The sequence below is a fragment of the Rhipicephalus sanguineus genome, chromosome 1 (assembly GCF_013339695.2).
Source record: "Rhipicephalus sanguineus isolate Rsan-2018 chromosome 1, BIME_Rsan_1.4, whole genome shotgun sequence".
NCBI classification, from domain to species: domain Eukaryota; kingdom Metazoa; phylum Arthropoda; class Arachnida; order Ixodida; family Ixodidae; genus Rhipicephalus; species Rhipicephalus sanguineus.
This window is the reverse complement of record NC_051176.1, coordinates 224,336,546-224,360,232: the sequence shown is the minus strand read 5'-3', so window position 1 is coordinate 224,360,232 and position 23,687 is coordinate 224,336,546. Positions and strand designations below refer to the sequence as shown.

Here is a 23,687-nt window from a genome sequence, read left to right as displayed (position 1 = left end):
GACTTTGGCAGCGCAGCAGCTCAGCCTGCTGAGCTGCCATGGCAGGTGATTATCGTGGCATTACTGATGTGTGCCATTACTGTAATGTTGGGTTACAAGCATTTATTTGATCAGCATTTGTTACCAGGCTGCCCCAAAATCGTTTTGGTCCAATATGGAAATTTCTGCCGAGCTATTTGAAGCGTATTGGACAACTGCCACCTGCCATGTAGGGGACATACAAAATAAGGTTGACACTATCATTTCACTTGTCTTTGCCAATGTTAGCTGATACAGTGAACCATGCAAGCATGTTGTGTACTGGGCAGAGGTGCCAGTTCCACTTATAAGTGGATTTGGGCTTCTTTTTTCCTAAAGTTGCTTGTAAAATTTTCCAGTCTCTTGTCGCATTTTTTGGGGGCTTATTTCCATTTTTCCAGCAAATATAGTTACTTTAGTGATCATCCATTCACCAATGGCACGTTTGTCGATGACTTTGAGCAGTTGAGTGTTGAAGTCAAACATACGTTGGGGGATAAAACCACGATTTGGTTTTGAGGCACCCCGTAGTGGAGGGCTGTGGAAATTTTCACCATCTGGTGTTCATTAAGGTGCACTGACATCGCACAGAACGCGGGTCTCTAGCATTTCACCTCCATCGAAATGCAACTGCCGCAGCCGGGATTGAACCCGTGACCAGCAGGTCAGCAGCCGAGCACCCTAACCGCTACACCACTGCGGCGGACATACCGTATAAACGCGTGTAAGGTAGTGATGCAAAACTATCGGTAAATTGACTATCGATAGTATCGATAGTTTCTTTGAAACTATCGATAGTCGAAACTATCGATAGTGATATACTATCGACAAACTATCGATAGTGCAATCGGTAGTACCATCGTTAATATTACTAGCGATATTACTGCCACGCGCGTTTACTTCTTTGTTTTGATATATTCAAATTTCACCCACAAAGACTGCTGGCAACGTTTGACGCAGACCGCGCCGTAATATTTGAGAAGCTTCACAATTGTTTGAGATCATTCTGTTAAGATTACGCGCCGGACGCGAATAGTCAAGTTCATTCGAGAACTTACGGGAGCACCAGCGATAACGCTGGAAGGTTCGATGACTCATGTATAAAGGAAGACGTGTTCCACCGATGATCAGATTACTCAACGGCTGACGACTGCTCCGACCGCTGTCAGTGCGCAGCATGTATCGCTTTTGAGTTTTGACTTTCTGGGCACAAGTGCGCCCAAATAAAGAGCTCCGTATTTCCCAGTCTTGCTGCAGCATTCTTCACCGTCATAACATGTGACATTACTATCGATAGTGATGTGAATATTGATGCGGTTGCTGGCCGGCCATATTGTCAAAATATTTGCGATAGCCTAATACCAGCTTCACTTAGTTTATGAGCAATTTTTGGCAGATAAATTATATATTTCCGCAGTGAAAATGGCGGAATATATCCATCAATAAATTTGTATCCAAAAGCAACTAGTTACACCTTACAAAAAATTTTATTTTTTAACCATAAAATGCAATATCAATTTGAAGCCGCGGAGTCCCACCACATGTAAAGGCTTCCTTTCCGCTACAGCTGTACAGCTTGACTTTATGATCATATTTCAGCAAAGCAGTCTGGTGAAGAACACAAGCATGTAAACTTTCTTGTCCTTCAGCCTGCTCCTCCGACTCCCCTATGTACCACGTGCGCGGAGAACCAAGTTTATTCTGCAGTGCGTCCGCGCTGTTTATTTCGTACTATCGATAGTACCATCGAATGTTTTACTATCGATAGCGCTATCGATAGTATGTTTCACCATCGATAGTTCGATAGTGACTCAGCTATCGATAGTATCGATAGTACCATCGATAGTTCTGCATCACTAGTGTAAGGGCCGCACTTTTTTTCAAGAAATGAGGGCCTATTTTCAGGGTGCGGCCCATACACGCGACATTTTTTTCTTTAAGTAAAAACGCACCAGTTAGCGAACGAAGAGCGTTTATTGCAGTATACGACATTTCTTGCGACATACGTGCTCAATCGTCGTCACTCGGCGAGTCCTCAGACTTGGAGTCCGAGATGAGATGGTGTGCTGCGAAGCGCCGTCACCCCACAAGCAGTCATCTTCCGTGCCATCCAAGCTGTTAGATATCCCGGCGACTTTAAAACTTCGGGACACAATGTCCGTCGACACCGAGCTCCACGCAGATAGGATCCACCCAAGTACAGTCGCCAAGGCTAGTCCCTTCACACGCAGCATGTCCGTTGTGAGTGCAAGACCATCATTCCGCACTTCAGTCACATAGCGGAGCAAGTCTTCTTCCAAATCGGGAAACTTGCACTGCTCTCCTCGGAAAGCGCGCTTAGTGCTGTTGGTGTTTCGCAAGGCTTCTTTTTGAGCACACCAACGTCGAACACACTTCTCGTCAACGTCGAATTTTCTGCCGGCGGCACGTTTCCGATGCTCGAGAGCATACTCGAATTCAGGTACTTGCCCATCTTGCCAAAACGTGAACGCCGTGTAGAAAACAAGCTAGCACGAAGGTCATCGAACAGTGCAGAAAACTACAGCAAATGGCAAACCGAACGCGAACGCCATGCCAAAGTTGGTGATGCTAATGCCGATATGGATAGCGCCGATAGCGCGTTTGTATAGAGATGTGAGAAGCTAAAGATAAAATCCTGCTTTAACCTTTAGTTGGCGAGTCTATGAATACTAATAAAAAAGTTTAAATTTTTAGCCCACTTCACGAACATCTTAACACGAATAAAATCCAAAAAATATATATATATACATACTTTGGTGACGATGATGATGGTTGCGTTTTCTTGCGCCATCTATCGACTAAGCCTAGAAGCTTACGCGCAAGCGCATTTTGAATACGTATTGGTTGAGGAAAGTGTGGGTGCGGCCCTTACGCGGATTTTTTTTTTTTAGCATATGCACTTCAAAAAAACGGGGTGCGGCCCTTACACGCGTTTATACGGTACGTTGGCGGAATCAAGAAGTAACATTAATCGTGCACTGGCAAACGTGCATTCAACCAAAGAGAGGCTACCCTGGAGATAATGTTAAAAAGTAAATTTGTGCTTTTGTTCATAGATTTGCATATTTTTGCTGTAGAAAATAAATGAGTGATTTTTTCAAATCCTCTTTATATTTGAGTGACTTTTTTTTATGGTAATCAAAAATATTTTTCAGAATGGGAAATTCATTACAATTCCACTTTTTTTGAGCTTGTTTGCAAAAGTCTCGCTGCTTTTTTTTTTTAGCTTCTTTTGTGATGATTATTTAACTGTTAGCTCATTAGCATCTGGCAACTCTGGTACTGGGTGCTGCAAGATCAGTTGCAAGGCCCAGAGGGCAGTTTCTCTGCAAGGTAAATTTCTCGCACAGTTTGGGTGTAGCATGTTCTTGTTGCAGTTTTTAGGTGCAGCATAGTTTCTTGTCTGGCTTTTGTCAGCACACCGGAATTGCTTCGTGGCACGATCATTGAATCAATAGCACATAGTGGAATCAAAGGGTCTGCAAAGGATCGTCTCGCCATGAAGAAGCTTCCAGATGCTGAACACATGCGAGCAGCTGCTACACTGCAAGTTAAGCTGAGATGACAGGCTGTTACCATTTTACACCCAAATTATTTGCTGCTGTCTAAAATTCCCCCAATTTTATTTTTGTATAGCCATAATTTGTCACTGATTCAGATAATATACGGTCTGTGGTTAGAAATAATGCAAGAAGTAAAACAAAAATAAAAGCTGCTTCTAAGAGGAGCTTTTCATTTGCAATAGGAATGTACTGAAATACACTGCATTTGTACTGGCTCATTGTAATGAACCGAACGAGGGTCGTTCAAATCAATCCAGGACTTTTTTTTTAAAACAAATTTCAAAGTGTGGAAAGTGGATTTGTTCTTATACATAACCTCTAGCTGCAGTTACACTTATCCCAACGTTTAGCTAATGCCTGGAATGCTTCGGCATAGAAAGATTTATTAATGCAATGGAGCCATTGTAGGACACCATTCACTTCATCAGTGTTGAAATGTTTCCCTCGAAGGAATTCCTTCAGGGGCCCAAACAGGTGGAAATGACTTTGTGCTAAGTCAAGACTGGGTGGAGGGGGGGGGGGGGGGGGGTATATCTCCCAGCTAAGTTCCTGGATTGCTGAAAATGTTGTCGCAAGATACTACAGGAAGTGGAAAGACTAAATTATAGTGATAGAATGTAGCATTCTTCTTGCAATTCGAATAAGATTTGTATTATTAAATTGAATTTGAAAGTTGCAAAAACCTGCACGGTCAACTCGCCTGATGACAAGCATTGGTACTGCATAAATGGGTTATTGAAATGGCTGTCTTGTTCATATTGTGTCTGCTGTTTAGGCTTGCCATAATTCACGCTTAAAATTAGTCTGTATATTATTGGGCATTCCCGGGCCCCGTCACGGTGGTCTAGTGGTTATGGCGCTCGACTGCTGACCCGAAGGTCGCGGGATCGAATCCCGGCCGCGGCGGCTGCATTTTCGATGGAGGCGAAAATGTCGGAGGCCCGTGTACTTAGATTTAGGTGCACGTTAAAGAACCCCAGGTGGTCGAAATTTCCGGAGCCCTCCACTACGGCGTCTCTCATAATCATATCGTGGTTTTGGGACGTTAAACCCCAGATATTATTATTATTGGGCATTCCTGCTTCATTCTGTACTTTTTATGAGGTAAAAGGAGGAGTTTCTGAGAAGCGGTGCTGTCTTAGCGTCAAAAAGTGGAACCATGTCTAGGGGCGGTGCATGCACACGTGCCTCAAACCGCAGTGCGTAAACTAGAACTGTCGTTCTCGCCTACCACTGTTCGCAGTATGTGTTGCATGTACAACATCGTCTGTGCTGCTAAATGTTTCGTGGTGTCTTCTGCATTAGTTTACCATTCCCTTATTACACTCTGACCAGTAAGCTTTCTGTTGCACTAAAGAAAACTGGTACCGTAAAAATCCGAGCAAGCGCCTCCACCTGAGCGAGCACCCTCTCTAAATTTCGAACTTCGATGCCCGACGCCTTTGTGGGAAACCACCCCCTCCCGCTGATCGCACCCCGAATTTACTGCAAGACGCTCGTGACGATTTTCAAAGTCCTGCGAGCAAAAGCATGGCCTTTGAGATCCGTATTTCAAGATTGTACGCGTGACTGTGTGGTCAGCAAAAGGCCTCGGAGATCAATGTTTCTTGATTAGACCTGTTGCGTTGGCTCGTCATCGGAGGTGCTTCCATGCCATGCTTCCTGCCGTCTGACCTTGTTGCCTTTGTGTTTCTGTGAGCCATCGTTGTAATGTGCCGTGCCATGAATGAAGACGAGATGTGTCCACGTGCACACAGTTTTTCTCTGGTGAGAAAACTTTGCTGCAGCTGAAAAAGTGCTCCTCCCCTCCTCCACTTTGCCAGTAATTTTGACTTGCTGAGGCGGGGTGCTTGCTCGGGATTTTGTGGTGCCATAAAAATTGGTTGTTAATCTTTTAAAAGGACAGACTGGTGGGCTAGTTAGTAGTGTATAACTAGGAACATTAGCGCAACAATTCATGCAGACAGTAGCGCTGTGTCCTGTGTCGCTCTGTCGTCTGTGTGAATTTTTACGCTACTGTTCCGAGATCATATTTTTAAGTTGCTTGTGATGCAGTGCCAAAGCTTACCTTAGCACAGATGCCTGCTTATAAATTTACGTCAGCTTTATTCTTGCTATTGTAAACCTTCTGTAAGCATTGTGCTGTCATTGCAGGACAAAAATGTATGTAGAAGCCACGTAACTTGTATGGTTAGCTAGTTTTTTTTCCACTAGATGATGATGTCACATGATCTGCATTGGGAGCACATACCTTGTGCATGCGTGAAGCTCATTGGCTAATTCTATGGTAAGTGCTGTCAAGGCAACTGATATTTAGCAGATTGTTTTTCATGGGCAAGCAAAAGGAATAGGAAGCCCTCCTGTGCTCATGTTGTGACGCAAGAATAAAGTATACGCAAGAATTGATCCATTAACAAAGAAACATATTCACGAGAAACAGCAAAAACTATTAGAAGTATACTGTTCAGAAAAGTTTTCAAATAGTAAGGCAACCATTTTCAAAACAGCCCTAGAATTCCACATTTTATTTGTAACAAAATAATGACTGATATTCGCAAACATTAAAGGGGCACTGAAGAGAGAAACTAGTTTTCTCGTATCACTAAATTACTCTTTCACAATACCAAAATCTCCAGCTTGCCGCGAGAAGACTTGGTAAGCGAGAAAATGCGCAAAAAGAAAATGTGCGTGGTGACGCGCACCAATCGCAGTGACGTCATAATTTTGACGTCTACTAGGTCCTACGTAGTCCCTAATCTGTAAATACGAAGTACATGGTCCTCTGAGGTGCCCAAAGACTTAGCATACCAAGTTTCAGAAAATTTCATTGAGCCTATGTGGCTGAGATACGAATAAAACATCTCGAAATCCGTGACCTCACGTGCGGAGTCTGTAATGGTGAAATTAGCGACAGTGGAGCTTTCAGAGTATAATTCGTGACTCTAAACTGATTCATTGTTTCCTTGACCATTGGCAGTTTTCTTAAGCGAAACAACGTGGCGTCACACATGATGATCATGGCAGTGTTGATGTAGCTACTCCATGGGTGACATCAGATGAAACAACAAACATGCTTCGCATGATAAGAAATAAAGTTGAGCGCAGCGGCGGGGACGATTGGCAGATGCGATGTGTTAAGCAATTCGAGAAAGCTATGCTATGTGCAAGTGTTATTTCGAGGCACACCAGCCTCACTCGCTCTTTCTGCACTAAATAAAAAGGCAGTGCCGAAAAACACAGCTGGTTGATAGCTCTGGTATGGCATTATTTTTCTTCAAAACCTTTACGAAGAGCCAGTTAGGCGCTCCTGTTCAGAAACTGGTCAGTAGTGATAACATTTTTAGATAGAACTGGACATCTCAATGGAATTTGCACAACTTTGCTTATCTTGAAAATCTGCTTATCTCAAAATTTTTTCTCGTGAATGGGGGCAAAATGCTAGAGGCCGATTTACTTAGATTTAGGTACACGTTCATGAACACCAGATGGTCAAAATTTCCAGAGCTCTCAACTGTGCCGTCCATCATAATCATATCATGGTTTTGGGACCTAAAAGGGCAATGGTGAAATTGACAGCACAGTTTTCTGAGTATAATTTATCAGTCTAAGCTGATTCATTGTTTCATTGCAATTACCTGAAAAGTCGCAATTTTATTTTTGGGCTGTGAGGTACTTTAAGGGACACTAAAGAGAAACACGATTCTTCTTGTAAACACCTTGCTTGCTGTGAAGAGATGCTTGGTAAGTGAGAAAACACTCCAGAAGAATGTGTGAGTGGTAACAACTCCTTGAAGTTCTTGCACCAGCCATCGTGTTGTCATCGATTTTAACGGCGTCTGCTAGCGCCCACATAGTTCCTAAATTGTAAAAATTAAGTACTCTGTCTTCTGAGGGAGTCGGCACTGAACATAAGTTTCAGGAAATTTCATTGAACCGATGCAGCCGGGGAAAAAAAAAACTGAAATTTGTGATGTCACCATTGGAGATTTGGGTGGGAGTTTTAAAAGTGAAAGTTAACCCTTTCCCTACAGAGTTTTATGGTCAAAAAGTATACAAAAATGCTGTTTTTTTATTTGCCTTTTTGATTTACTTGTCTTGTTTCAAGGCACATAGAAAGGCACTTATTTATAATTTAAACTTGCTTTATTTGCAAGAAACAAGAAAATTATGCAGAGGATTGCCTTAACTGCACTGCACCACACCAGGTAACCTAACTTCTCCAGTTTTTGGTGAAGAAAATCTCTGAAATTAAAGAAGCGCAAGAAAAGCATGGACGTTCTAGTGGGAGCTTATTTACATCTATCGGCGCCCACTGCTGATATGCAGAGATGTGTTTGTCGTCAGATTTCGATGACTTAGGTTATATGTGGTGCTCTGTGAGTTGCCGCCACACTCGGTGCTCTGTGAGTCGCCGCCACACTCGGTGCTCTGTGAGTCGCCGCCACACTTGTAAGGGAACTGAAATTAATTTCGCAAAACTTGGGCAAACAAGGTGTTACTTATTTTTTATGAATAGAGCTGTTGCCAGCATGTGTGCCCAAAGAAGGAGGCTGTTTTCTAATTTTGGTTACAAGAATCAAGTCCTTTCTCTACCAAAATGCATGCATTGAGCATGTTTTTACATTTTTTACTGCACCATCGGGCTAGCTTAACTGTGGAGCGTCCAAACACTTTTATTCAGCGGGGATGAACCTAGCTTGTCTTCAGTCAGAGCAGTACAAACCGTGTGGATGAGCTCAGCTAATCTTCGGTAGGGAAAGGGTTAATAAACCTATGGTGGTGAAATTAACAACACTAGAGTTTTTGTAGCATAATTAATCAGTGTAGACCAATTTTTTTCATTTTAGTGTCCCTTTAAAGGGCTCATGAAGCACCCCTTGGGCTTGTTGAAAAAACACATCCTGTGGAAAGCTGACACTGCTATGAACTGCTCTGCCAAATACTACAGTTGTGCGCGCCGTGTAAAGGCCACAAGCGGAGCGCGAAGTTGCCGTTTCCCCAGGCGCCCTCTTTTCAAATGGAGGCCGGTTCTCACTCGTCGGTGGGCGGGGTGTCTGTCAGTTTACGTCGCAAGAGACATAGCATGCTTATTGGCCGATAGCCGACGTAAATCGAGAGCGGCGTTCGGATCAGATGCGCTTCTTGCCGCGGGGTGCTGCCACTTGCCGGCGCCGCACTCCTCAGTACACGGTAGCCGCACTCGTGCAAGCGAATCACAGCGGGAGAGCGATCGCGTTTCATGACGCGCACTGACGTAACTTTTTTCCCCCGTGTCATCCCTGCCTGTCTAGCTTCGAGTGCGCTCGTCGGCACGAGAAAAGAGAGAAAGCGCTGGGAGCGTGTGCCAAACCCCCGTAACTCCGCTGATTCTTGACGGATTCGAGAAATTTTTGCGGCAATCGATTCGGGAGGCAGTAAACTCCGATACTAAGGTCATTAGATCATTACTTGGAAAAGTGGTTCATGACCCCTTTAATATTGATAACAGTGCGAAGATCCTGGTTCATTGCACAGCCTATATATACTCCTACAGTGTGGCCAGGTCATTTTCTTTTTGTATGGTATGATAGGTAGTGGCTGATAGTGTGGTGTGCATATTTTGGCTAATTTTGTCAATTAAATCTTAGTTTTTGTTTTTTTACGAAGCACATTTGAAGGGTTTTAAAAAGCTGCCCTTCCGAAGGAAAACCAGTCTTTACTTCTCTTAAAAGCATCTTTGCTTGCTTGGAAAGCCCTTTGCACTGCGCAACAGAGATTGCAGACAAGCTATGTAAAGTAGAAACCCTCTAATACGCTTTTCATGTGACAGAGAAAAAGGAAAAAAGCAGTAGCAAGGAAGTGTATAATGTAGACATGTGGTTAAAGTCTTGAAAATAGTGCAGCTAAACAATAAAACGTACACATTAGGCATAGCTCTAGCTCTGAAGAATTTTTGTCAGTTTAAAAGAGACACTAAAGGCAAATATTAAGTCGACGTTGATTGTTGAAATAGCGGTACAGAAACCTCATAGTGCTACTTTTATGCCAAGCAAGTGCTTATTTTGAAATAAAATCGCGTTTTAGTGGTCCGCATCGCGTTAGCCCACTTCAGATCACCCGCCTGAAAGCGGCATTTCGCACGTCACTGTTGCCGTGCCCAACGTTGCCCGCCTTTACATTGCGGCGGCGTGCACTGGCAGCTTGCACCACTCGGGCTTCCGGCAACATCACATGCATGCGGCGCAAAACACACGCGACAGCATGCGATACCGAAACTACCACTGAGACGTGACCGCGTGAGTGAAGCAGGGCGCCGGGCGAAGCGCAGTTTGGTGAAAACGGAACCTTTGAACCACGCGTGCCGTTCCCCATGGCAATGCCAAAGAGGTTCTTTTTCCATGAATCAAACAGAAACGAATAAACAGCATTTTATTATGTATCTTGATGCACGGATGGCTTTTTGTTATTGCAGCTAGTTTGATTACGAGTGATGATTACAAGTGATTATTTGTAGTCGAACTCTCTCACGTCACCAAATTTTATTTTTTTTTTCACCCTATTTTCCTTATTCTGCAGGAAAGGCGTTAGATAAAGGGTAGGTTGCATGGAATCAAGCAGTCGTCATATACTTTATTGTGGAAGACAGTTATTTACATTTGCTGTGAAGGTTAAAGGGCAGAGGATGAGAATGATGTAGAAAAGGCTGTACTAGTCTCTGGCTTTGCTGGTAAAGGAGGATGTAGCCCCCGCCACGGTGGTCTAGTGGTTATGGCGCTAGACTGCTGACCCGAAGGTCGCGGGATCGAATCCCGGCCGCGGCGGCTGCGTTTTCGATGGGGGCAAAAATGTTTGAGGCCCGTGTACTTAGTTTTAGGTGCACGTTGAAGAACCCCAGGTGGTCAAAATTTCCGGAGCCCTCCACTTTGGCGTCTCTCATAATCATATCGTGGTTTTGGGACGTTAAACCCCAGATATTAAAGGAGGATGTAGCAAATGTTTTGATGCGAGCACATACATGAGCAACCTGAGATACATGGCCTGTGCAATGAGTGGCAATGAGGGGGATGCAAGGCCCAGGATTAAGTGAAGGATAAAAACTTCAAATAAAAAGTTAGTCTGGCAGCGAGAAGATAAAAGATAAACAGGATTGTGCTTTTACAGCTGGCACTGGAATCTGAAGAATGGGCAAGTCTTGTGGCACTGTTTTTGAAGATAGTGAATCCAGATGGGAGGTGCATATACTGATTTCGGTAGGACATATTTATAGGCATCGTAGTGCAGGTAATGTTTGAAGAAACTGTTTTGCCAGCAGAGGTCGTGATGTTAGCCATGTGGATGTGGCTATTGCGCGTGATGTTTGCGAAGCATAATAGGTTACGGCAACGACTAGAGGACATGTGCCCTTTTCATTTATAATTTGCAGAGCTTGGCCGCTGGAGCCACTTCTCACTTGCCATGTTGGCAGCAGAGCAAGAAGCGGCTTCTGCCGAACAACGGGGAGAGGACTGTGACGACGATGATGACCCCTCTGCTCGGCGCCATGAGCTCGAGGAGCCCGACCCTGTCACAAAGCTGGAACGCTACGCTTATAGCGACATTGTCTTCAATCGGTGAGTTGTGGAGCCAACTATAGACCTTTCCTCGGGGAGTGGGAGCGCCTCCTGTATTGCATTGCATGGAAGTACAAAAAGCTGACATTGGTGCCTGAGCAGTGGATTTTTTTTGTGCGGGGGGGGGGGGGGGGGTCACACTTATTTATTTGCAACAGCCCGGAGGGCAGCACGACGGCACTTAAGAAGCCCTTATTGGAAAGGTGCGTATAGGGCAGTGTCCATGAATTTAACTCGCATACCTTGGAGCAGCTCTGATGCGGTCTTTTGGGCACATAGGTTGATATGTGTTGTGGCCAGTTGCAAACACAGGAGAGTGCAATACTGGTTATTCCCATTGATACAGATTGTTACGGTAGTCACAGTAAATACAGTCTGCCACAGTATGTTGTACCTTCCACACTCCATAGAGATTTCTGTTTTAACCTGTGAAAACAAGGAATCCAAATGGATGCACTGTCATACTCTGCTCAATTGACTCTGCAGTTGAGCAGTTCCATATCCTGCTTGCTACTGCTGGTATATGCTGTGTGCAAACACTAGCGATCTAGCTGTATGCATCGATTGGTCAAGCGGAAGAGACAGTAAAGTTAACTGGCTCTGATCACCAATTTTTGAGCACTCTTTTCAGATGTGATAGAAAGCCTACTTTTGCAAGTATGTGTACCCAGAACATTTCTCTCGAAAAATGTCTGGAAAGATTTGTAAATTTTTTATCTGCACAATTCCTTTTGCTGACTGCGTATTCATGCCTATTCATGCCGCCAACACTGCTTACCGATATTGATAACAGACATCATGAGACAGACACCGAGCCATTTGAAACATAAGTCTAGTAAGCAGCAGAATAGCTGTTCTATGAAATGCTGTGATTGATGACTTAACAAATGATCAAAGACTTTTTAAAGTTGTAGATATGTCGAGGAGATTTTTCTGCTTTGTGAAATTGCTTTCCAGCTAGAAAATAGACCTGTAAAGTGGATGAGAAGGGCCTCATGTGATACCGTGCCATTTCAGAGCTCATGAATTGCCTGCGTGTTGGCATAGAGGTGTGGCCACCTCTTTGTAGGCCATACCCAATGACGCACATTGCTGCCAGCGGCAAGAGAAACATTGGTGCACGAAGCATTGCTAGTTGGGCGATTCTGACAAGTTGCTTATGCTTGGCATGGATGGTGTTTAATGCAGTGTAGTCTAGTGACTGGTTTTGTTGAGGGGGAAGGTTGCAACATGGGCAGTGTTCTTTCACTTAACGCCTTTGCTTTTTTGTCTGTATGCAGATCCAAAATAGGCATGAAAATTTACATAATTTGCAACATTAGGCAAAAATGTTTCTGTGGATGTGAATATATTATACAGGGTGTTTAGACACTACAGTTTTTTTTTAAAAAGCCTATGACGGCAAGGCTCCTGTCGTTTTCGCACAGGAACTCCACGTCGAGGCGGAAATACTTTGCCACAGTAAGATGACACTGTTTTGGCTGATTAACAAAAACTCTTCAATGAACTTTTGAATTATTGACTTAGGTGTTTACATTCGACGTCCGATTTCCCGGACCCTCAAGGGACCGCGAAAACGTCCGGAAAATCGGGCAGTCCGGAAAAACGAATGCACGTGAAAACGCACATTTTTGGTAGGTATTTTTCGCTGACGAAGAGGGTCACAGCCGGAGTACAAGATTCCCATAGCAATTCAGCCAATGCATTGTTTAGGTGGCTCTGAAAAGAGCCGTTTATAAAAAAAAATACGACGTGGCCGGCACTACTTCATAGGTCAGCACTTGGGCGCAAAGAAGTCGGTTATTTTCTTTTGCACGGTCCGCTTGCCCGCGATTATGTTTGCCTCAATTTCAGTCAACGTCATGTTGCCGCTGTACACCAATGACAGTGTCATCAGTGCTCGCGTCAACTCCGTGTTCGTTGGCTGTGTAGGAGCTGGCTCTTCGTTCTCGGTGTCGGAGTCATCGGAATCCTCCGTAACTTGATGAATGATTTCGTCATCGGTCAACTCCGCACATAGCTCGAGGTCTTTGTCAGCGTCAAGGGTTATCTCGGCTGGAATCAACACGCCGCCAGCGCGCAGATCGTCGAAGGCAACGTCCGCGGATGGCAGTTCGTCATCGTGAGCCTATGAGGTGGCTTTGTGCGCTTCGAAGGCGCGGACAAAGACGAAGGAGCAGTCGGTGCCATCGCTGTAAACGGCGAATCCGCTCGACGAAAAGCGCAGCACGAAACAGCTAGGAACTCGGTGGATGCTGAAGGTCGGGAAACGTGATCACTGAAGGCAGCACGCAGCAGCAAACGATCAACCACAGACACGACCGCAGAGCTGGCACAGCTGACAAAACAACACGTGAACGAACACAGTGAGGTTTGGCTTGGCTAAGCTACGGCTGGCAACGGATTGACACGTGCGGTTTCGAGGTTACGGCAGCCGCGGCGCGGTGCGGCGTTGCTGCTGATGCGCGGGTTCAAGGATATGAAAATGAAAACAACCAACATGGCGGCGTCAGTGGCGACTTTGGGTCGGCGGTTAACAGTAAAAAGTCCGGGAAATCGGATGGCGAAGGCTATAAGCGTCCGGAATTTCGGAGTTTTTAATACATTGACTCTACGGGGAACTTGACGGTGCCACAGATGTGTCCAGGAAATCAGGCATGTCCGGAATTTCGGGCGTCCGGGAAATTGGACGTCGACTGTATAAGAAGCCAAGCTTTGCTACCGCTGTTACGCTGCGTTCGCGATAATACAGTAAAAGCTCGTTAATTCGACACCCGTTAATTCGGAAATTCGGATAATTCGGACGGCTCTATTGGTCCCGGCCAAAGTGCATGTTAATCTATGGGACCAAACCTTCGTTAATTCGTCAGAATTGGGCTCCGCACCGCTTAATTCGGACGAATGCTGACGGCTGCCGCTACACAAAAGTGTGGTAAAGCAGCGCTGGACCGCTGGAGCGAAACCGAAACCTGAGTGACATCGCCATCGTCATCAACTAGTGGGGGCGATCGCAGCGTCACCGAACGTCGGCGTCTTCTTTCTTCGCTCCAATGCGCCTCCGCCGCCATTTTCCCTTGTGTTGTGCCGGCACTGTCGCTTCTTGCGGAGTTCTTTTTTCGCCCGTTGTGACAGTGTTTACATGTGAGGTCTGAGCATGCGGCAGTAGCTGACGATGGCATCGACGAGGCACCGACGATGACTGCCCGACCATCGATGCTGTCCTTCCCACAGATATGACCCTCTGGGACTACATCGTGATTGATGATTGTGTCGCCACGACTGGTCTCCTGCCCGATCAAGGAATTATTAATGCTGTTGCGACCTCATCGCACCTCACGGGAAGTCTCGGAGGCGCTTTTGATATTAGAGGACGTTTGCCTGAGCACTTCCCACAGTTTGCGTGCTGTTGGCCATTTGGAAGAGTTAAGAAAAATTGTAGTGTAAGCTGGAATCTGTGCGAAAACGCAGACGACCATTACAAAATACCTCAGCAAATAAAGGTATGCTTCTCCAACCTGATTTTAATGTTTTTCCTGTTCATTCGTTAATTCGGCATTCGGTTAATTCGGACATTTTTTCCAGTCCCGTGAAATCCGAATTAACGAGCTTTTACTGTATCACATTTCGAAAAGAATGGGAAAATCCCGGCGGCGAAGTTGGCTGCGATGCCGGCACGGTCGAATTTTCGCCGTGCACTCCATGGCGCGAGCTGCAAACATACCTTTGGCTTGTATCACAGGTATCGTTCACGCTAGACACTTCACAGTCGTGATCGCTTTTGATGAGAGGTCGGTTTAGGTGTCGCTATATATTTAAGCAATCTCTGTTTTGCCCGGAAAACACGTTGTATCCAACCTGTCGCCGCTGGCGGCGATCGCCCCGACGAGGGGATCGAGCACACGTTGTATGAAGTTTTGCTGTCGCTGACCGGCACATCAGTAGCGCAGAAAGCTTGTTATGACGCAATAGATTGTTGCTAAATTACCATGCATTGCACACACAATTCACAAACACCGTGAACAACACGTTGAAAGTGCGCCGTAGTTGCCGCTCCGTCCGACTTCGTTGACTGTCGCACACATTTCTGTCGGAGCTTGACATCCTTTGAAAACACGTAAAATCCGAGTCCTTTTGCTTCACTGTTGTAACATCTCAGCTTGCAGCACGTGAACCCAACCATCGCGATTCATCCAAATGCAGCCCCTAAAGCTTGATAATGCAGCTCGCCGATGCACCAGCTATATGCAGCTGAACGTACCGAGTATTCTAAGTACCGGCATGCACTGCGGCAGCGGTGGCGTAGTGCAACTCGCGGTGAGATCGGTCTATTGATCCTAGTGCACCACAATTTCACCTGAACGTCGCGTTGCACAACTACGAAGCAAGGCGAGCAGGAGCATCCTATCTGTGACGTCAAGACGACCGCAGCGCCGGCCTCTCCAATGGAGGCCCTCGCGGCAAATATTAGTCATTGAATTTCAAAGGCAAAATCGCAAATGTCAAACCGGAACTACCCGTCACATGGGAGTGACAAAATTTGAATGACGCTGCGCCGTGGCCGTATGTTATGAAAACCTGCTAGTCATCTCACTAGTGCCCGCGCGTCGCCTTACTTTTGCGCATAGTATTTGGTGCTTATGGTTCTTTTGAATGGGCACAAGAAAACCACAAAATCAACGTTTTGTTGTCTGGGAAGCATAGAACTCCAGGACGACCACTGCGGCACTTCTTGCAGACAGGCTAATTGTTTTGTCAAAGTGAAAGGTCAATGTTTGAGAACGTCTAAAATGTCAATATTATCAATAGCAGTGCTCTAGTAATCGAGAAATTAAGGTAATTGTAAGACACTATATATCGCTGTTATTGTAGCTACTTATAATAAAAGGACATTCCGAGAGAGAGAGAAATAACATTTATTTACACATCCGGCGTGTGGGAAGTCCCCGGCCTCGCAGGGCGCGGATGTTCCCTATCTTAAGATTACAGCTATTAGAGTCCGATAATCTCAGAGCCTAGACCTCGAGGATGTTGTGCTCCAACTAGGCGATAGTTACTCGGGTGCCTCCGCGCCCGTTGGACGGGTCGTCGGCTCCTTTTCTCCGTTGCTTCGCCAGAGCCTCCTCAAGCCGCTGGATGGCCCTTCGTTGCGTCTTCAGGTCTTCGGAGCGTATCCACGCTCTCACCTCTTCGGGATACGTGGCGTCCTGGCACTGACTTAATAAAATGCTGCTTGTGCGTTTCTGTTTGATTCATGGAAAAAAGAACATGACATTATAGTGAAAAACTGCGCGGGGTGTGTGAAACTTTCGTTTGCGCAGGGCTGCACTCCGCTCGCACGGTCGCGTCTCTGTGGTACTTCGTTAACGCATACTGTTAACGTGTGTCTTGCACGCTCATGAATGTCGCTCTAATGGACCAACCAAATGGAAAGTGCCCTTGAGAGCAGAAACCACAGCGTCTGCTGCTGGGCGGTAAAGGTGGGAAACATTGGGCAAGGCAATCGCTACGTCGGGAGGCCTTTTCAGGCGCGTGATTTGAACTGTGCAAACGCTGTGCGGACAACTAAAACGTGATTTTCATTCAAAATAAGCATTTCCTTGGTACGAAACGAGCACTAAGAGGTTTCTGGAACGCTATTTCAAAAATCAACGTGGACTTAACATTTTCCTTTATGTCCCTTAATAGTTTAAGAAGGTATCAGATAGACACCACCGATCGCACGCAAACGTTGAGGGGGTACCGACACAAAAATTTTGGCCTCATTTTTTTGCTGCAGTGTGTTGCTGATGGCCTGTTAGTCATAACACGGCACATCATTTGCTGCAGCGTGCGACGAATAGTTAATTACAGGCTCCTCATTACTGACTAGTGTCAGTTTTGGTTTCAAAAACAAGCTCCGGGTGCAACTATTACCACCTAGTGGGTGCAGCGCTTGATCACATCAGCACACAGAACTGTGACGCACTTCCACGTGGTTCGCGTTGTCTGCTCGTATTCCCACGCTTGCTGCACATGCTGCGCGGTGTCGTCGCTTTCATCGTTTTCGTTGCGAGGCATCTGCAGACGTGACGAATGCTTGGTACAGCACCAGGCGTGAGCAGTGCACGAGGTTGTGTTGGAAGACCCATGTGCGCAAAGTCTGGCTTCTTTGCCATGAAGCAATACGCCTCGAAATGGAGCCCGCAAATGCGACCGTTCTACACGGGGGACCAGTCCTGACATCCGCAAGCGTGCACAAACTCGATCCACTTCTGCCGCTGAGGTTCGTCGCGGGGAAACGCATGCAGCGATACACCCAGTGATGCTACCGCTGCGCCAATTGCGCCAGACTGCGCCAAAGTGCCCTGGCTGCTACAACCTGCTACATTTCCTCAAAATTTGGCGATTCTGCGCCAAGCTTGCGCCAAGGGGGTGTACTCTGACTTTCAGAAATGAAACTAACTACATGAGGTTCCCCCATTGAGAGCGACATCGCGCTGTACGCGGACGTTCTCCATGAGAGTGATGAAAATGGAGACAAAATACAGTATAACCTCGTTACAACGGATCTGTTTACAACAGACATTCGGATATTACATACCAATTTGCGGCGTTATGCCGACCTCCGTATTAGTTCCATTGATTGAGTTTCGTTTACAACGGATTCTGGTACAACGGACATTCGCATATAATTGACTGAAATTTCAGGCCAGCAAGGCTGTCAGGACTCCTTTAGAGCGGACTTTTCTACCACGGTCATTAACTTCAGACTTCAAACATCGCTTAGCATACTTTCGGGACGGGAGCAGCGCACCGCGGATATCGACGTACCGATTTAAGAACGAAGGCCGCCGATCCCCGGTCTGTCAATGATCAGCTATGCCTAGCTGTAGCGACAAAAAAAAAACGGCACGCAGCGTGCTTGGTGTTGCGTTTGGGACGCTGACACGCGAAACTGCGAGCCGCTGCCACTGCTTCTCCGCACGGTCGCTGCGCGGCGAGCTTGGCCGGGGGGTCCGCTGCCGATGCGCAAAATGCCCATCCGCGGTTCTGAGGAGCCAGCGGGCAATGCGATTCGTGGCTTGAGACGAAGGACATTACGGCTTCTTCGTTTTTGCATGTCCGCTAGCGCGATGTTCTTGCCCGCAAAGTTCGGATTTGGGTCGTACATCGGCACTGTGAACGGAGTTAGGCCTAACCACGACATCTAGTAGAAAGCTCGGTTGCGATGTGCGTGGCCGCGGTGCCCGATGTTTCAAAGTGCGTCATGCTCGATTGCGAGTACAAGGAGTTGTCCCGCGGTGGTCTTCGTCATAAGCTTCGAAGTGCTGATAAGAATAACCTCGAACAGCGGGTCCAACGAGTCAACGCTATTAGTCGCACGTCTGCGATGTTCGCGACGAGTGCGCCGCGCTATCGTAATCTGATGATTGAGCTTCCGCTTGCAGCTGCCCAACTAAAGCGTTCCAAATTATCGTCGACCCGTAAACACAGAATGAGTGCGAGCGCGTCACTATAAGTAGCGCAATTTTCGACAGCCACGACCTCGCGACGCGCAAGCAGCAGACGACGATCCCGAAGCGAGCATTAACACGTTTTGGCTGCTTCTGCGGTAATACTGCAGAAGCAGCCAAAACGTGTTTTTCGTACGCTTGTTACTGAATGGAGGAGCCAGCTGAAACGGAGAACTTGAACGTGGAGAAATGCTCTTTACGACGAGCCCAAAATGGTGGCTCCCAGTTGCGCCGTTGCCGAGCTATAATTTTGAAAAACGCTTTTTTTTATATTTCCGCAATTTTCGCCAAGTCGGCAGACGCAGAACAAATTTTTTATAGCACTTCTACGTAGTTTTCATTGAAGATATTTTGGAATCAGATAGAAATGGGCTACAGAAACTGAAAATGCGATTTTCCAAAAATCGCATTTTTTTTGGTCCCCCGTTAAAAATAAGAGCATGTTTGTGACTAGTAATTCTCTCCGGTTACGACAGACCCATTCAGTGTTTACATGAAAGTCTGTTGTAACAGTACTTGGATTTTACAATACTCCCTTTACAACAGACCAAAATCCTCTTCACTATGAAGGTCTGTTGTAATGAGGTTATACTGTATCAATATGGTGTTGTCAAGCGGCAGGGGCGTAGCCAGAAATTTTTTTCGGGGGGGGGGGGGGGGGGGGGGATTCAACCATACTTTATGTATGTTCGTGCGTGCGTTTGTGTGTGTGCGTGTGAAAAATTTCGGGGGGGTTTGAACCCCCCCCCCCCTGGCTACGCCCCTGTCAAGCGGACGAAGGAACTGCGTTTTGTGTGTTTTTTTTTGTAATCAAAGCATCAACTGTAGGCAACATGGCGTAGCAGCAGTCAAGCGACATGCAGCCATGAAACGGCACATTGATGCTACCAGTCGTCATTGAGACTCTTCAGGTGGGCTGCAGCGGCCGAAAACGATCCAGCCGACTTTGGAATTCGGCAGTCCATGGAACGTTTTGCAGTGTGACCGCGTGACAAACGCAGAAACTCTGTTTGCGCTTGGCATGACTCTCAAGGGCATCCCATACTCGTGGGCCGACACAGCAACTGCCTTGTTTCCCAAGTTATTTGGAGATTCCGAAACAGCGAAGCAGTTTAGTTGTAAGAGGTTCAAGGCATGCTACATAGTTAGTGATGGCCTCGGGCCGTATTTCAAGAAACTTGTGCTTGACGAGCTGAACAAGCCGGATGTGGTTTTATCTGTTAGCATTGACGAGACCCCTCTTCCTGAACAGAGGTGCCAACAACTTGATGTTGTAGTTAGGCATTTCTCCAACAAAATGCAGCGAGTTGTGGAACACCTACAGTCTTTCCAGTTGGGCTCTGCGACTTCGGAAATTTTGGCTAGTGAAGTGCGGAGAGCAATGATGGACCTCCCGCAGAAAAATGTCATTTGCTTTTCTACGGATGGCCCTAATGCAATGAAAAGCTTCAGAAAAAAGATGCAGGAAGCATACCCTGATATCATAGATGTAGGAGAGTGCTGCTTGCACAAAGTGCACAACTCATTTGCCCGCGGCTTGAGTGCTGTTGGCTCGGATGTCGACGCTGCTGTGGTCGATGTTTATTACTTTTTTAAGAATTCTGCAGCTCAGAATGAATTGTTGAAGGCAGAGCACCTGCTCCAAAAGCTAGTTTTGCTGCTCCAAAACGCAATTTTGCCTGCTCCAAAAGCTGCTCCAAAGTGGCCTAAGCCAGTAGCATCACTGTACACCTGATCCCACCTTCGATAGGCAGGAAGAAATAGTGCAGAAGGCTTTTGGCATTGTGGCCTGTCACTGCAGCCCAGACAGCACAAGGAAATGAAGTCCTTTTGAAGAGGAAATGGGAAAGCAGTGTCGTCAAACACAAAAATGATTCAATGCGTGCACCGCTGCCACAGACTCTCGAGCAGCCGCCGGGAAGTAGGCTGCTGGAGCGAACGCGGCGAAAAAATTGGCGGCTATGATGTCATCATAACTTGTTGCAGCATGGTCACTTGAAGGAAGTAGGGGGGTCACCGAGGGTCACCTTAGAGGGTGTCAATAGCGCGAGGGTGTCGATCGCTCTTGTGAACTTCAAAATTCATTTAAAATATCTTCCAAGCTATATTTGCTATTGTTATTTTGCAGATGATATACGCATGTTTACAGGAATCGATCCTGCAGGCTATGTCTGCCGCGAAATTTTGTATCACTACCCCTTTAAGCTGTATGCTAAGGTATTTCAGAATGCTTGCCGATTTTTCTGACCAGATTCTGCTTTGGCGTACCTTCATCCAAATTTTTTCGCCTTCCTATCATGTGTCATTCCGGTGTTCCGCCGCACATCCTTGAAATACAATGATGAATATCTCGAACTACGAGCAACTTTTGTGATTTCTAAAAAATAGGTATGCCATAAATTGCCACGCACTACAGCTTTGTAATATAAGCACCTGCCCTCAAGTTAATGTGTGTATCTTGATTAGTCGTGTCAACTTCATCTTAGCTGCGGGAGAGTATTTCTGCCTCGACATAGCGTTCATGTGTGAAAACGACAGGAGTGTGGCTGTCATAAAATTTTTATAAAACATCTGTACTGTCTAAAAAGACACCCTGTATATCCTGTTGCAAGTTTCACTGCAGTGTGTTTCAGCATATTATGTATGTGCCAGTTTAAATATATTATTTCAGAGGTAAAGTAATTCTTGATCCTGTCTCAGTGAGTTCCAGCCTTTCTGTTGGCATAATCATACAATACATTGTGGATGGTTGTCAATTTCTTTAGAACCAATTGTTTTCCTTTGGTATCTCGAGCACAACCTAAATGCAATTGCCTGATACATTGCCGGTGGTGTTCCCTCATCACACCAACATTGCAACATGTTTTCTTGCAATTGGGCTAGCTGGCAAAATTTTAGTATTTTAATGTCTGTGGGAATAGTTTTTATAAGCAAATATGTCCTCTTAACAATTAGTAACCAAAGATGAGTACAGTCAGCCAGCTGCTGTGACTGCGGTGTGTGGGGTGATTTTGAACAAATTTTTGCCTGTTGTGGGGCAATGACTGCCTGTGTGGCGTTTTGAGATGACTTTATCCCATGTCCCTACTGAAATCGCTTTTGGTGGTGCTTGACTGGTAACCTGAAGGTCACGGGATCGAATCCCGGTCGCGGTGGCCGCATTTTGATGGAGGCGAAATGCTAGAGGCCACTGTATTTAGATTTAGGTGCACGTTAACCTCAGGTGGTCGAAATTTCCCGAGCCCTCCACTACGACGTCCCTCATAGTTATATCGTGGTTTGCGGATGTAAAACCCCAACTACTACTCTACCGAAATCAATGCTCATTAGAAGGAATGCCAGCATTCTCTCCTTATATGTTCATGTGTTGCGGCTGTGCCGTGCTGCATATGAGGTATGAGGCCATCTGCCATGCTCTTGCTTGTTCCCTTTCATAGAGATTGCTGTATATAAAACCTGCACATTTAATTATTCAGACATTTTACTTGCCATTTCCAGTGTGAACGCTGTGATGGATTACGCTGTAGTTACCTGTCTTTGTGAAAACTAGCTCCTATGTAGTAGTGGTTTGAGGATAAGGAAGACTCTTATCTGCAACCCATGAGGGTATATGGCTCAGCATTGGCAGGGGGAAGAGTAGTGAAAAGTACTGCACTGAAAATTCAACTCACTGTCTCCTGCAAAGGAGGCCGATGCTTTAATCAGTTGTCTACTGTTGTGGTTTCTCCTTTGTTGTAAAACTACAAGGAGTTCTGCAAACTGAACTTTTCCTTGTTGCAAAATGTTTCTGTTCCCTTGAGGTTTTGATTAAATTGATGCTAAAAATAAAACTTCATCAGTTTACAGACACATTATTATTTTAAAAATGGGAAGGAGGGTTCAAAGCCACACCGAAAATTTTCAGCTTGCATGTAGGTATATACACCACACAAACACAAGGACAAAGAATTTGAGGTGTTCCACCCCAGCATTTTTCTGATCTATGAAGTCTGCACTTGGCGATAGTGATGCATTTGGTATTGAGAAAGCATAGTTTACTAATACAAGTGAAATAATTTTTCTCGTTAGTGGTTTTTAAGAGTAAATACAGTCATGCTTATTAACTGCAATGCATACTCTCACCGTAGCGTGCACATTTTTTTGTACGTACATCATATACGGAATACTGAAGCTCATCGTGTGCAGAATGTTAACTGGCTGCATGCACTTACATCAAACCTCGATGTCACTCAAAACTGCATCGCAAGATCCTGCGGCAACCAGCTGCTGCGATCATTCGCTTGAAGGCGCCTCTCGTGGTTTTCTTGTTATCGCGGTCTGAGGTGGACGTTTTCTTCAGGCTCATTATCGCGACGTAAGTCTGAGGGCCACTATCAGCGCCTTCATGCGCGGCTTCCGTGATAAGTGGCATGGCGGAGCAGCGCAGTGTATCCGGTAGGCCTCCTAGTATCTGGCAGCCTTTCTTATGCGCTTTCCTTCCGTACCCCTAACGACTGACGCTGCTTCGGTCCAACTTCCCCTGGCTTGATCATTTCGGTGGAGATACTTGGTGTGACTTCGTCTTTTACTCGTGCTGTGGAGAGTACCGCATTGTGACGATAAAACTTTTATTTGAATGGTCAGCCCTGCTGGCGCACCGTGCTCCGCATTAACGTCCTTTAGACACGTGGACAGTGATGTTTCCATTGTCGTGGTTGGGTCTCGATAATGTGACAATGGGAGTGCTACTTTGTTGGGAGTTGGGATTAAGCACTGGCGTGGAGCGGAGTCTTAAGTGGCGTGGAGCGGAGTCTTAACACTTAACATCCATAGTGAGCAGCACGTGCCAAGTCTGTTAGTATTATAAATATGCACTGTATTTTCCCTCAACCATTCCTTATTATTTATATGGAAGCATTGCCCAAGGCTTCGTGTTTCGTGTGAAACGGTCATGGGGAGCGTTCTTTTGTGGGTTCGCGTTACCGATAGGAAAGGGTTGCTGATGCTCTTTGTTCTACGCGTTG

General features: G+C 45.9%; 1 protein-coding gene across 1 annotated transcript in view; it reads left to right on the top strand.

Annotated features, from left to right (window-relative positions):
- LOC119373190 (serine/threonine-protein phosphatase 4 regulatory subunit 1) overlaps positions 1-23,687 on the top strand; it is a gene marked incomplete in the record, with an annotated part of 89,672 nt that overhangs the window by 6,164 nt on the left and 59,821 nt on the right. Inside the window, 1 exon segment of the mRNA XM_037643195.2 lies at positions 11,005-11,191. Coding sequence (XP_037499123.1) covers positions 11,005-11,191 — 187 coding nt within the window.